The sequence below is a fragment of the Desmodus rotundus genome, chromosome 7, assembly GCF_022682495.2.
Source record: "Desmodus rotundus isolate HL8 chromosome 7, HLdesRot8A.1, whole genome shotgun sequence".
Taxonomy (NCBI): domain Eukaryota; kingdom Metazoa; phylum Chordata; class Mammalia; order Chiroptera; family Phyllostomidae; genus Desmodus; species Desmodus rotundus.
In genome coordinates this window covers 65,797,184-65,812,089 of record NC_071393.1, presented here as the reverse complement: position 1 = coordinate 65,812,089, position 14,906 = coordinate 65,797,184, and the positions used below count along the sequence as shown (strand labels likewise).

At 39.9% G+C, this 14,906-nt stretch overlaps 1 protein-coding gene across 1 annotated transcript in view; it reads left to right on the top strand.

Annotated features, from left to right (window-relative positions):
• RPGRIP1 (RPGR interacting protein 1) overlaps nt 1-14,906 on the top strand; it is a 76,627-nt gene that overhangs the window by 21,637 nt on the left and 40,084 nt on the right. The window contains exons 2-5 of the mRNA XM_045202138.2: nt 7,847-7,952; nt 11,969-12,115; nt 12,592-12,665; nt 14,204-14,349. Of these exons, the coding sequence (XP_045058073.1) occupies nt 12,086-12,115; nt 12,592-12,665; nt 14,204-14,349 (250 nt within the window). The 5' untranslated portion in view covers nt 7,847-7,952; nt 11,969-12,085. The remainder of the gene's footprint in view (nt 1-7,846; nt 7,953-11,968; nt 12,116-12,591; nt 12,666-14,203; nt 14,350-14,906) is intronic.

The following is a 14,906-nucleotide window of genomic DNA, read 5'->3' as shown; positions in this document are numbered from 1 at the left end:
TGCACGCCCCCTCCCTCACACATTCCCCCCCCCCGACAGTTCATGTCCATGGGTCATACTTATAAGTCTACATTTCCTACACTATTGTTACTCTCCCCCTGTCTATTTTCCACCTATCATTTATGCTACTTATTCTCTGTACCCTTCCCCCTCTCTCCCCCTCCCACTTCCCTGTTGATAACCCTCCATGTGAGCTACATTTCTGTGGCTCTGTTCCTGTTCTAGTTGTCTGCTTAGTTTGCTTTTGTTTTTGTTTTAGGTGTGGTTGTTAATAAGTGTGAGTTTGCTGTCATTCTTACTGTTCATATTTTTTATCTTCTTTTTCTTAGGTAAGTCCCTTTAACATTTCATAGAATAAGGGCTTGGTGATGATGAACTCCTTTAACTTGACCTTATCTGAGAAGCACTTTATCTGCCCTTCCATTCTAAATGATAGCTTTGCTGGAGAGAGCAATCTTGGATGTAGGCCCTTGCCTTTCATGACTTGGAATACTTCTTGCCAGCCCCTTCTTGCCTGTAAGGTCTCATTGGAGAAATCAGCGGACAGTCTTATGGGAAGTCCTTTGTAGGTAACTGTGTCCTTTTCTCTTGCTGCTTCTAAGATTCTCTCTTTCTGTTTCATCTTGGCTAATGTAATTGTGATGTGCCTTGGTGTGTTCCTCCTTGGGTGACACTTCTTTGGGACTCTCTGAGCTTCCTGGACTTCCTGGAAGTCTATTTCCTTTGCCAGACTGGGGAAGTTCTCCTTCATTATTTGTTCAACTAAGTTTTCAATTTGTTGCTCTTCCTCTTCTCCTTCTGGCACCCCTAGAATTCGGACGTTGGAACGTTTCAAGATGTCCTGGAGGTTCCTAAGCCTCTCCTCATTTTTCCAAATTCTTGTTTCTTCATTCTTTTCTGGTTGGATGTTTCTTTCTTCCTTCTGGTCCACACCGTTGACTTGAGTCCCAGTTTCCTTCCCATCACTATGGGTTCCCTGTACATTTTCCTTTGTTTCTCTTAGCATAGGCTTCATTTTTTCATCTAGTTTTCGACCAAATTCAACCAATTCTGTGAGCTTCTTGATTACCAGTGTTTTGAACTGTGCATCTGATAGGTTGGCTATCTGTTCGCTGCTTAGTTGCATTTTCTGTGGAGCCTTGAAGTGTTCTTTCATTTGGGCCATTTTTTTTTTTTTTTTTTTTGGTCTTGGTGCTTCTGTTACTTAAAAGGGCGGAGCCTTAGGTGTTTCCTGGGGCAGGGTATCGCCGGTTGCTGAGCTGTGACGCTGTACGTTGGGGAGGGGCTGAGTGGGAGCAATGGCGCCCGTTTCACTCTCCTCGGATTTCAATCTTTCACTCCGCTACCCACCATCAAACTGGGCCCCTCTGGTGCTGGTTCCCGAGTGGGTGGGCCTGTACACACTCTAGGCTCCCCGTGGGTCTCTCCAACGACCTCTCCTGTGAGGCTGGGAGTCTCTCCTGCTGCTGCCCCAACCCCCACGGGCGCTTTCAATCAGAGGTTTGAGGCTTTATCTCCCCACGCTGGAGCCCTGGGTTGCGCAGTCTGCTTCGCTCCCAGCCGTTCATCCCAGTTTATCCGTGTGCGAGTGTGGGGCCCGCGGGGTGCTATCCACCTCTCTGCCTGCCCCATTGTCCGCCACTCTGAGTCTGGCCCTCTCGGTTGTTTCTCTGTGAGTGAATGTGGGGCCACAGGGTCTGCCAGTGGTCAGACTGCCTGCCCCGTTCATCCCATACTCTGCCAGTCTCGGTCCCGCCACGGCCATGCAAATCCTCTCCGCCCCTCCTACCCGTCTGGATGAATGTTTATTTTTTATTTCCTTGGTGTCGGACTTCCTTGTTGTTCGATTCTCTGTCAGTTCTGGTTGTGCGAGGAGGCGCAGTGTGTCTACCTACACCGCCATGTTGGTTCTCCGAAAGTAGACACTTTTATGTTTGCAGATCTTAAAAATCTTATCTACAGGGAGGGTAGACTAGAGTAAAGCTATATCTCTAATAGGTAAAGAAGTAGTGGTCACTCATATTAGAAGAGAGGGATGTTGGGTATTTTGTGGTGGCACAGTGACCTTGTTTTTTGTCTGTGCTTAGACAAGATTATACAGTGGACTTATTTTGTATCATTCTACCTTGGTCTCAAATGGTCTTGTCTGATATTCGTCTTCTGTGAGATCGTGTCCAACAGGACAATAACAGGGCCTAGTTGTAAGCACCAGGAAAACTTCAAACAACACTGACGACTGGCTATGTCAGACGAATTCCCCAATGTCAAGAGCAGTTTTTTGCTTTTTTATGGTAATGCCCAATAGTGGTTCAGAACTTCATTTAGAATCTACAAGATTGCAGGCTTCCACTGTAAACCAGTGCTATTCAGAGCTGGAGATTCTTTTATATTGTGGAGAAATCAAGAATCTAAACTCAGAATGTTGCATGGGTCAAAAAATCTTGCTTCTTGGTTGATATCCAAAAAGTATTTGAGACTGTAGATATTATGTGGCTAAACTGGGTTCTATCCTCCCTCCCTGGCTTTAGGCAAGTTACCTAGCTATTTTATGCCTTGATTTCTTTATCTGGATATAAACATAAGTAATACTAGCTAACTCATACAATGCTTACAGTGCACCATCACTGTCCTAAGCACTCTACATATATTAACTTATTTAACCTTCCTAACAATCTAATGGGGCAGGTACAGTTTTTATCTTTATTCATAGATGAAGAAATTGAGCACAAAATGTTAATGACATGCCCAAGGACACATGGGCAGTAAATGTCAGGACTGCTAGGCAGTGGGACCACATAATCTGATGGTAATAGTAAAAAGCATGATTTTAGGTCAAGACAATAAAGAGTGATGACTATCTGCTACAGATAAGGCTCAGTGTATGCCAGGGGCTGTAGAAGACTAGTCCTCAGAGCTGGGCACATATGCACAGGTGTGCAGACAATTGGGGTGGGAGAAGTAAATGTTAAAATTTCTTCTTATATTTAATTATCCCCACTTTAAAAATTAGCATGTTGTTTATGTTTTATAATGGCCATAATTTATTAGTACAGAAATAAATGCATATAATTTAAAAATAAATATACACACAAGTATATTGTGATCGCTGCAACAGACTGGGCAAAGATGGAATGAACCCTATGTCCCTGCCCTCAAAGTGTTACAGTGTATTGGGGACAGAATTTTATATTTTTTTAGAAAATAAAAATTTTAAGTGTAAATAATGGACTAAAGTAGATAAACTTATATCACAGATCAATTCAGATTATTTGCCACCAAATAAACTGTAGAAATAACCGTCATAGAGATCACATACATCGAATTCTATTTTTGCACATAGGATGAGGACAGCCTTGCTGCGACTGACAGCTGTGGGCCAGAACCGGAGGGCAGAGGTGGTGACCCTGGAGCAACTCTCAGAGCCCACTAGGAGGCGGTGGAACACAGGGTGGCAGCAGCATCCCCTGATGCTTGGGCTCAAACAGCAGTTCCAGCACGAGGGCCCCCTTATTTCCCGCCGCACCCAGCCTTGGGCCTAGGTGGGACAGAGACAGCTCCACAGCGCCAGCGCGCCAGTGATGCAGAAACCCAAGAGGGGTGAGGCTCAGGCAGGCCTGTGTCCCCGACAGGGCTAGAACACTGGGGAAAGGTTGATTTGCCAGCCACATTTTCCTCCTCACTGCTTCATTCCGCCCACCACCCCATTTTGTTATTTGTTCTCTTATTTACATTCCCTTCTACCTTTGAAAGGTTGGGGAATTTATTTTCTGCCCTAAGTGGGATGTCAGGTTCAAAATTCAAAGTTTGCCCTAAAGTACTCCTCAGAGGAAAATCAGACAACCGGAGAGGCAATTTGCTTGTGAAGTCCTGCAGTGGGGCTAGAAAACAGCAGTAGAGATAACGTTGAAGTCCCTCCTACTCAGGTGTAAGCCACAGTGATCTTAAGATAGATCCCTCTACTGGGGCTGTGGAACTCTGGGACTGTGCTTCTAAAACTGGAGTTCTTAGCCTTTTGGGGGAAGTGGACTCCTTTGAAAGCATAATCAATCAAAGCGAGGCCTCCTCCCAAGAAAAATGCACAACAGGTACACAAAACTTTGCATACAGTTCCATGGGTTCAGAGATTCCCGAAGCCCATTCCTGAAGTCCAGACCAAAAGTCAGGCTGTGAGTGAGGAGCTGCAATTTCTCCTCTTCCTGTATTCCAAAGTGGCTAAGAGTGTCTGGCTGCTGTGAAACACAACATTGGATTAAGCAAACTTGTGTGTGTAAATTTCCTCCTACTAGCCTACTCAGCTCTGATTTAGATCCATAGGAATGGAGTGTCTTTACCTTGGGATTCAATGTTAGGTTTTGTTTAGTATGCTCCTCTATTTCTAAGCTCCCTACTTAAGCCAACCAAATATTTGCAAAAACAGCTAAAAGTAGAAAAACTAAGTAATTGTAAATTTCAGTTCAATTTAACTTCAGCATTACTGAGTACCAATTATACACCAGGCACTAGAAATAAAGATGCATTCGAGTTAGACATACAGTCTCTGCCCTGGACAAGCTTGTGATTTCTCCCCTTTTATACTCACTTACTTGAGAGTCTCTAGTCCTGTTGACTTAAAAACCTGTAGTTGCCTGTCTATGCAGGGATAAGGACTGAGAACCTCTCCTCTGGGGTCAGTGGTCATATAAAGATTTCCCCAGTCTCAACGCCCCTACTTCCAGCATTTGGTGATCCAGTGCTAGCACTTAGTATTCTAGAGAAATTTGTTGCTGGAGTCTGCATCCTCTGTCTAAACTTTCAGAGCCAAGGGACAGGCTGAGCTACACAGCCCCTCCCACCTTCAAGGAGCACATGACAAATGAAAAAACCAGAGGTGAAATATCCAGTGAACCCAGCAAGCTGTGAGTTCTTTTCATTTATCCTACGTAGTTACTCTTTCAGCTTTAAATGAAAATACATCATTTAGGGCACAAGCAAATATTGATATTTTCAAGTCTTTCCAGCATAATCAGAGAAGATGAAAGTCAGCCATAGGTCAAATTCTAACTTCATTATTTAAAAATGGAAAATAAGCATCTCTCTTCTTCCAAGGAAAGAAAAATAAAAGCCTTTCCTTAACTGAAGGTACTGCCTCTTTTTCTCTTTACATTCTTGTCCCTCAGGTTGTAATTCATTTATATTTGTTTGACACTTAAAAGCTATATTTAGCCAGATTATCTTCCACACATACCAAGATTACTAACTCCTCTTAACTTTCTTTTATATACGTGAGAACCTAATTCTTATTCTCTGTACAGCAAATTCTATTTCTTCTTTTTGTGTTTAATGTTCCTAATTCTAAAAGTATAATTTATTTCAGTAAAGTCATAATTATGACTAAACTCATTGGTTTATGCATGCCTAACAGTGCCCACATTTTGACTAGCAATACTATGCAAGTGGAAGAACCACCCAAGTCTCCTGAGAAAATATGGTCCAAAGATGAAGATTTTGAACAGAGAGGCTCTTTGGAGTGTGCTCAGAAGGCCACAGAGCTTCGGTAAGAGTGTGGCCTTCCATGCCTCAAGCCATAATGAACAGAAAAAGCAACAGATGAAAAAAAATTTTTTTTAATTAATTTATTTTTAGAGAGAGGGAAAGGGAGGGAGAAAAAGAGGGAGAGAAACATCAGTTGCTTCTCATATGTGCCCCAATCATTTGCTTTGTGGGACCATGCCCAACCAACCGAGCCACAATGGTCAGGGCAAGAGATTCTTATTTGCATTTTCCCTCAGTCTCAGAGGAAAAGAAAATGCTTGAGAATAAACTCAGTTTTAAAAGTAGACCTGGACTCCCAAGTGGGTTAAGAAATGGATTAATGTAAAAAAGATCCTTACGTACAATAGAAGACTTGCTGCTTCGTTTCATTGATGAAAAACTTTTCCATTCTCATCACTGTGCATCAATTCCTGGAGAACTTTTTTGAAAAAATAGACTTTATTTTTTTTTAAGATTTTATTTATTTATTTTTAGAGAGGGGAAGGGAGGGAGAAAGAGAGGGAGAGAAACATCAATGTGTCGTTGCCTCTTGCACACCATCTATTGGGGACCTGGCCCACAACCCAGGCAGTTGCCCGGACTGAAAATGGAACTGACAACCCTTTGATTTGCAGTCCAGCACTCAATCCACTGAACCACATCAGCCAGGGCTAGACTTTATTTTTTAGAGTAGTTTTAGGTTCACAACAAAATTGAGCAGGAAGTACAGATATTTCCCATTAACATACCCATCACCTCCACACAGCCTCCCCCACTGTCAACATCCACACCAGAGCGGTACATTTGTTATAATGGATGAACTTGTGCTGACATATCACTATCACCCAAAGGCCTTAGTTTACCTTAGGGTTCACTCTTTGTGTTGTACATTCTTTGGAACAAATGCATAATGACATGTATCTGCCAATATAGTATTATACAGAGTAGTTTCACTGTCATAAAAATCCTCTGTGCTCTGCCTGTTCATTCCTTCCTACCACCTTGGCACCATAAATCTTTTTACTGTCTATGATTTTGTCACTGTCAGAATGTCACATAGTTGGAAACATATAGTATGTAGCCTTTTCAGATTGGCTCCTTCCATTTAGCAATATGCGTTTAAGTTTCCTCCATGTCTTTTTGTGGTTTGGTAGCTCATTTCTTTATTTTTATTATTAATTCCATTACATTTATTGGGGTGACATTGGTTGATAATTCATTTCTCTTTAGCACCAAATAATGATGCATTGCCTCGATGTACCACAATTTATTTACCCATTCATTTTCTGAAAGTACAAGTTGGTTGTTTCCAAGTTTTTGACAATTATGAATGAAACTGCTGTCAACATCTATGTGCAGGTATTTTTGTGGCCATAAGTTTTCAGCTGGAGATTTTTTTAAAAGATTTTATTTATTTTTAGAGAGAGGGGAAGGGAGGAAGAGAGAGAAAAATCAATGAGTGGTTGCCTCTCATCCACCCACTACGGGGACCTGGCCCACAACCCAGGCATGTGCCCTGACTGGGAAGCAAACCAGCAACCTTTTGGTTCACAGGTCCACACTCAATCCATTGAGCTACATCAGCCAGGGCTCAACTGGGGACTTTTTAAAACCACAGGTGCCTGGGCCCCACCTCAGAGATTCCCTTTCAGTTATTTGGGGGTGGATTAGCAGCAGTCCCCAACCTTTTTGGCACCAGGGACCAATTTCATGGAAGACAATTTTTCCACAGACCTGGGTAAGTGTTGGGAGGAGGCAGGAGGTGGAGCTCAGGTGGTACTGCATCTGCCTCCACAGATGAAAAGGAGGGAGGTTGGGGACTCCTGGACTATAGGCAGTGTAATTTTAAAGATTTTTCCAAATGATTCTAATAAGCAGCTAGAACTGAGAATCACTGAGATAGAGTCTAGTGAGCCCAAATTCTCCCAATACTTTCCAAACAATCAAAAAAACCTGACCTCCTAGGTTCAGAAAGTATAATCTTCCCTTGTGTCTCCCAACCATACCCCTTCTTGGGTTTCTTCAAGGAAACACAGCTCAGACTTGGTAGGTCTTTGCAAAGTTTATGGGAAACTGTGAGCGCCATAATTTTCAAAAACAGCTGTCTGAGAACACAGAATTTAAGGATGGTGGTCTCTCAAATCTCAGCTGATGTGAGGGGAGATGGGAGAAAGGAGATTATTAATAGGAGTGTGTATACACTTCCTATTTCTGGTGTGGGGGAGATAGTCAGGCAAGAAGCAAGAGGAAGAGATTCTTATTGGTCCAAAATGGAAAGGTGCTTAATTTTGTCCATTCTCAGACAGAATAGTTTAGCACTGTCTTCTTTCTCCAGAGCTTCCATTAAGGAGAAGATAGAGCTGATTCGGCTTAAGAAGCTCTTACATGAAAGGAATATCACATTGGTAGGAACAAAAGCACAATTAACAGAAGTTCAGAAGGTGAGTTGCCATCATCATCTCTGCTTTTTGGGGGAAAAAACAATTAGTTAAATGATGAGTATTGTCCTGGCTCAGTTGGTTGGAACATCATCCTATACACCAAAAGATCACGGGTTTGATTCCTGGTCAGGACACATACCTGAGTTTTGGGTTCAATCCCCAGTTGTGGTGTGTAAGGGAGGCAACCGATTGATGTTTCTCTCTCACATCAATGTTTCTCTCTCTCCTTTCCTCTCTCTCTAAAATCAATTTTAAAAATTCATATCTTGGGTGCAGGTTAAAAGAGACAGAGAGAGAGAAATATGACTATTATTGTGCCCATTTTATAGACCACAATTGAGAGAAACCAAGTTATTTGTCTAAGGTTACAAAACTTATAGGTGACATTCAAATCCAATCCTTGAAACTCAGAGTCCATTCTATTTCCACTACTTCCCATTATCTCTCTATTAGGAAGAAGGCTCAAACCTTACCTGATAAGGTGAAATTAAATGGGGTTAACTTGTGTCAGGGTTAAGGTTCCAGCCAAGAGCCACAAGCAGAATGTAATTAGGAAGCTTAGCACCCCAGATAGTACTGTGAATGAAGCTGGCTGGTATGAAGATTGAAGGTGAAGAAGTCAGGTAAAATGGGAGTGCAATGGCCCAAGGAAGAAAAGTAAAGGATCCCAACCAAGGTGGTGAGAGAGGCTCACAGAGAAAGGACTGTATTGGGACAAATCCAGGAAGTAGAATAATCGACTTTATCACCCAAGGGGAGTGGATGAGGGAAGAGGAGAAATGAAATGTGATGCCTGTGTCTCTGGCTTGGGTGATTAGACGATGGTGGTGTCATCGATTGAGAATGATGTCAGTTAGGATTGCCCTGGTGTGTCTGTTCTGATGGAAACTAAAAGCATCTTTACAAGGCCAGCTTCCAAACCTATGTTCTGTAGAGAATAATGCGGACATATGTTTGTATTCTTTTGATTTGGTTAATTTTGGTAGCACTTAAAGGATGTGGAAATATGGGAGGGAAGATAATTTAAAATTGTATGGGTAAATAGCTGTATAGGTTCCTCGGCTGTCTGAAAGTAGAGCATTCTTATAAGGCTTTTGTAAGCTGAAATGACCTAAAGCAAAGAGGCAATTACCATAAATTTATATAGAAAAATTTGTGAGAGTTCCAAGACCTCCAAAATAACCTACCACATCTTACCTAATAACACTAACATTCCAGCTTGCATTAGTATATTCCCTGAAATCCAAGATGAATTATGCCAATACAAGACATCTGTATGTTGAATCTATATATTACTCATTGTTGCTTTCTGAGATTTGTACCCTTCAAATAAATATTGGCACCTTGTACAAAAATAAAGTAAAATAAAATAACACTAACATGTAAATGCAAGAATGATATGACACAGTCCCCCACCACATTTTACACACCTATCAATCTACTCAAGCAATAGTCTTCCCATTTTATCTCTTACTGGATGCTGACTAAAAGAGACCACTTTGCTACTAGCAGAGCCAATAGTAACTTGTGCAGCTTTCAAGATTCTTTCTCTCTGCCTGTAAATAGTATGAATGGTGGATATAGGCACATTCAAAGCAAGCACAGTATCTTTATTTTATTCACCACCATTGAAAGGTTTAAATTACACCCAGTTTTATGCTGTATAACACCCTGATGAGATCTCTTAGGCCTTTCTGATACCTTAGGACACATCTTGCTGATGGGAACACAAAATAAATCAAGGTAAAGTACAGATGCTCACAGACACAGTTCAAGCTCTGGTAGCTGGATGCTGAGATGCCGAGCACCATTCTGGGGAAGGAGCCTGGCCGTGCCACTCATGCTGCTGTGCTTCGGTGTGTGCTGCTTCTGTAAAAGCTCATCCAAAACAAACACTGAATGCTATTGTTGCTTTTCACCTTTCTTTGTAAAAGCAAAAATCCTCTTTGGATTTCTATCAGTAAGTGGAAACAGGTACAGGTGTACAATAGTTTTTTCATAACAGCTAAGTGGCAGAATGAGAATTTTCAAAAAGTAGGGGATACCTGTATTTGTGGGGTTAGGTTTTAATAATATCTATGCATTCCTCCACTGCATTAAAGGAAAAGAAGAAGAAAGCCATTCTAAACTGAATGTCCTTACCCATGTCAGTGGTAGTAGTAGAAATGACCTAAATGGTGAATAATCACCCAAAATTTTTTAAAATGTAGGTTTTATAATTTGTTTTTCTTTAGCAATTTTCCTTTTAATCATGCTTTCATACACATGTACTAAAACAAGTTTGCATTATCTTAATCCCTTACCAGTGAAATATGATGGTCAATAGCACAGACCCTGGAGTGTGAACAAAGTGACTTAGCTGTCTGAGCTTGGGTTTCTCATTTTTCAAGTTTAGGCAATACTACCTACATCTCAGATTTGCTGTGAGGATTAAATGAGATAATATATGTGAAACAATTATAATGATCATAATATAACATAGAATGAAGCACATAGTAACATGCTCAACCAATAGCAGCTGTTGTTAGTTTGGTTATTATTATTCTTTTCTATTTCTAAAACTGGAAAGAGACTTGAAGCATGCTAAGTAATAGTGCCTAGTTTGAAAATAAATATTTTTCTTGGATAATCCACCAAGTGCAAGACAAATTTGAATAAAAGACCCTTCATTTTTTAAGAAAGAAATGGTGTAGTCTATTATATTCACAGACTATCTGGCAAGCTGGCAAAGGAATAGCAACAGCAATTAATTAGTAAATAGGTATTCAGATTGAGTTGATTTATGGGAATTTTTAATAATGTATTTTAAAATAAATATTTAGCCCTGGCCAGGTTGCTCAGTTGGTTGTAACATCATCCCATATACCCAAAAGTTGTGGGTTCGATTCCCAGTCAGGGTCTGTATGGGAAATAACCGACCAATATTTCTCTCTCACATCAGTGTTTCTTTCTCTCACTCTCCCTGCCTCTTTCTATAAAATCAATGAACATATTTTTGGGTGAGGATTATAAAAAATTAAATAAAGTAAATATTTAAACATTTGTGTTATAAACATCAAAATAATAATCAAGATGATATATCAATAGAGAAATGTTTATTTTTTTTCTTTCAGGCATATGAAACTCTGCTCCAGAGGGTACTTAATAAAGAATCTCTCTTTTTGATTAATTAGAGTAATGAAACCCAAAAAATTCTGGTTCATCTTCATGTAACATGACACCAGAACTTAGCCAACTAATTCAAAGTTATTGTGTCATGTAATTTCTATTAAGACAAATGATACTACTACTATTATCAGAAGCTACTTGTTATACTGTTTTCATAAAAAATAAAATATTAGATCTGAGTTGAGAAATTTTTAGAATAGTATTTTTCAACCCATTGCTAGAGAGAATTACAGCATTGGCTCAAAAATTCCTAAGAGTGTTCTTCTAACATGTGTGAGATGATGAGATATAATGATGTTGTTGCAGATCTTCTCTGGTGTCATTAAATATTTGGCGTCATTCACCCCTGTGAGTGGGGTGCTAGTGAAGCTGGATGAATGTCCTTGATTAAGAGTCACTATAGCAGAGTTCAGTCACTATAGTTCCTCACTGTAGGTGTCCACCAGAAAAATGCCACTTAACTTCTACACTTAATACGTTATTTTGCTGGGTGCAAAGGGAGGAGGATGTCATCATAAAAAGCACTCAAATAGCTTAGAAAGTAAAGGCAGCTGTGAAAGGTGGCACTTCCCCTAGAGCCAGGGTTTAATTTGAACTTTGGGGAAATTGAGACTCCGATTATAAATTAGAGTTTCTCAGAGTGGGAAATCCTCACTAGCAGGGAAACTATCATTCTGAGAAATTCTAGGGTGAAAAACAAGGTCAATTTACAATGCAAATGCAACTTACCTTACAAATCAAGGCCATTCTTTGTAACATCCACTAGTGAATGCAAGGGTGGCTCGTGTCTTGAGTCCATTCCTGATAAGTGATGTGACCATTCCCAGAGCAATTTCCTTTTGCCCCAGAAACAGGGAATCCACAGTGCAGCCCATGATGCCCTCCTCAGCCAAGTGAATGAACTCAGGGCAGAGCTGAAGGAGGAGAGCAAGAAGGCTGTGAGCTTGAAGAGCCAGCTGGAGGACATGTCCATTCTACAGATAACACTGAAGGAGGTAAATAATAATAACTAAAAGACGCCATCAATTGTAAGTTACTTTCTAATTTTAGGGTTGTTAAAAAGTATATCTTAGCAATACTATGGGTGTTTTATTTTTTCAAGTGAGAAAAATGAGGGTCCAAGTGGTTAAATAATTTGCTCAAGGCTATACTATTATGAGAAAAACTGGGATTTATACTTATGTCTGTTCTCCAAAGTCTTTGCTCTTTTTTGGTGGTTTTCTCCTTCCCTAACACTAGAAACTCAGACACCATGTTAATTTACTTCTAAGAATCCTCATTAATTCCAAGAAAAGTTCCTATCCCACCTTTAATTGGTTCAAGTCTTTCAAGCTGAGTGACTCCTTGTAGACCTGGGAGATAGATGTAGAAAACCCCCCACCCAAGCCCCACCCTGCAACAGAAAAGGGAAATCTTGTGCAAGGCAATAAATTTTAAAATTTTATCTCAGTCACTGTGTTGTCATTCTTAGTTTCAGGGAAGAGTTGAAGATTTGGAAAAAGAACAAAAATTGCTCAATGACAATTTTGACAAACTCTTAGAAAAGTGAGTACCAAGTTTGCATCCCAGAGCACTATTTGTTATAATGGGTGATTATAGAAAAGTGCCTTTCCATTTTTTTAAATAATGTATATTGTTGATAAGGACATGGGGAAATTGCTATTCAACACTGTTATATAGAATATAAATTCGTACAGTCTTTTTGGAAGAGAATTTGACACTATCTATCAAAATGTTAAACCTTTGTATATCTTTTGTGCCAGCAATTCCATTTTTTGGAATCAAAACTAAAGAAATCTTATTATAGATATGCAAATATATTATAAATTAAGAATGTTAATTACTACATTGTTAGTAATAGTAAAAAGTAATTAGCATCCAAATTTCTTTTGGTAGGGATTGACTAAATAAATCATGTTGTGTTCACATAATAAAACACGATGAAGCTGTTGAAAATGAGATAGATCTGTATGCCTGTTGTTAAACGAAAAATGAAGTCGCAACAGAATTTATTAACTCTGACTTACAAGGATTAGAGTAGGGTAAAGAGGCACCTTTATTTTTATTTTACATACTTCCACATCATTTTAGTTTTTATAACATACATATATTCATGTATTAACTTTGAAATTAAAAATACCCAGAATTTAAAAAAAAATTAAAAGTGCTTTCTTACTAGTTGAAGGCAGCACAGGGTAGATTAGGGAGGTTGTATGGGTGCATCCTAGAAGCAGCTGATGTTTTACAGCTCAGTGAAATGAATTAGTCTGGGGGTTATCCACGTTGAAGCTTCCCTGTTACAAACACTAGTATTGGCCTCTTGCCTCTATCATTCAGAACATTATCTTCTTGGATCATCATGTAATGTATGACCCGGAAGTGCCAAGAAATCTTAATATTAGCCTAAATAAATTGTTTTTAGACCATATTTCTTAAAATGATAAAGGAAAAAAGGACATAAGCAGAAATAATAATTTGATTATCAATGTCACTTCACTTGTGTGAACAATCAAGGACTGCCTTTGTGTGTTTTACTCTCAAAATGGGTCTGCCCTGATAGCTAGGTATAGTGTGTGCAGTGCACAGCCACTGAAAAGTTGAAACTTTTGCTTCCTGTCCTTTAGTGTAATAATCTAGAATGTAGTTAAAAGGCAAATATTCTCTAAACCAGCCATTGGTGATGGTAGGTGGAGGAATGATGTAAGGAAAAGAGGAACATTTCATTCCCCATGACTAATCTAGCAGACCTGAGAATGTCTTGGTACGCAGTTCCCTGACTGAAGAAAGCCATCATGCTGGACAAAGTCCTTGGGAAATAGATATGACTTGGTTGTTTGCAGAGTGGGATATTTGAGACCTAAATAGAAGTGATACTAAAGAACTCAATAGGACCCCAAAATTCCAAGGCAGTTGGTAAATGACAGTTGGAATTAATTAAAGGAGGGGCAGAAAAACATGTAGGGTAATGAATGATGAGCTAGGCCCAGGAGATGCAGAAACTGTATAATAAAGACATTTTATCAAACACCTTCAAGTGTCCATCTGACAAGACCCCCTCCCTCCTTCATGCTTCCTGTGGTCAGCATGCTGGACAGCAGTAATCAGCCTCACTGGAGCAATGAGCTTGTAGGAGAACAGCTACAGCAGAAAGTCTCTCAGTTGCAGGATCAGCTGGATGCTGAGCTGGAGGAGAAGAGAAAAGTCTTACTTCAGCTGTCCAGAGAGAAAGGTAGGTTGGGTCTTGAAGAGCTGTCTCTAATGAGGCATCCTCTACATTTGGTGTAGGAGAAGGGAACGTGGACCAGCATTTCTCCAACCCTCCACTTGGTCATGGATAACTAAAATACAAAACACCAGCAACCAGATCAGGTTCACAATCTAGAAAGCATGATTTCCTACCTGACACTTGCTTCTACATAAGAACTTTCTGTTTTAAAAGGATGCCAATTGTTAATTTATTATGTTTTTAAACATTTATTTTATTTATTGAAAGTTTTGAAGATGAAGTTCTCTGCCTTTTATTCTTATTAATCATTTTAGAGGTTACTGAGAGCTTTTTTTCTTTTTAAGCATCTGATACCTGAAACTGAGAAGCAAATTACTGCTCTTTGGTACCACTACCATTTCCCCCATCCTAACTCTTGGATCACAGTAGATAGTTATACCAAAGATTTTTAGGGGCATACCACACTGAGAACAGCACATTCTGTGTTTCCTGACTGAGGAGGCAATTAGCAGGCAGGGTAGTGGCTCGGCATCCTGTCCTTTTGGCTGAGTTGTCTTAGT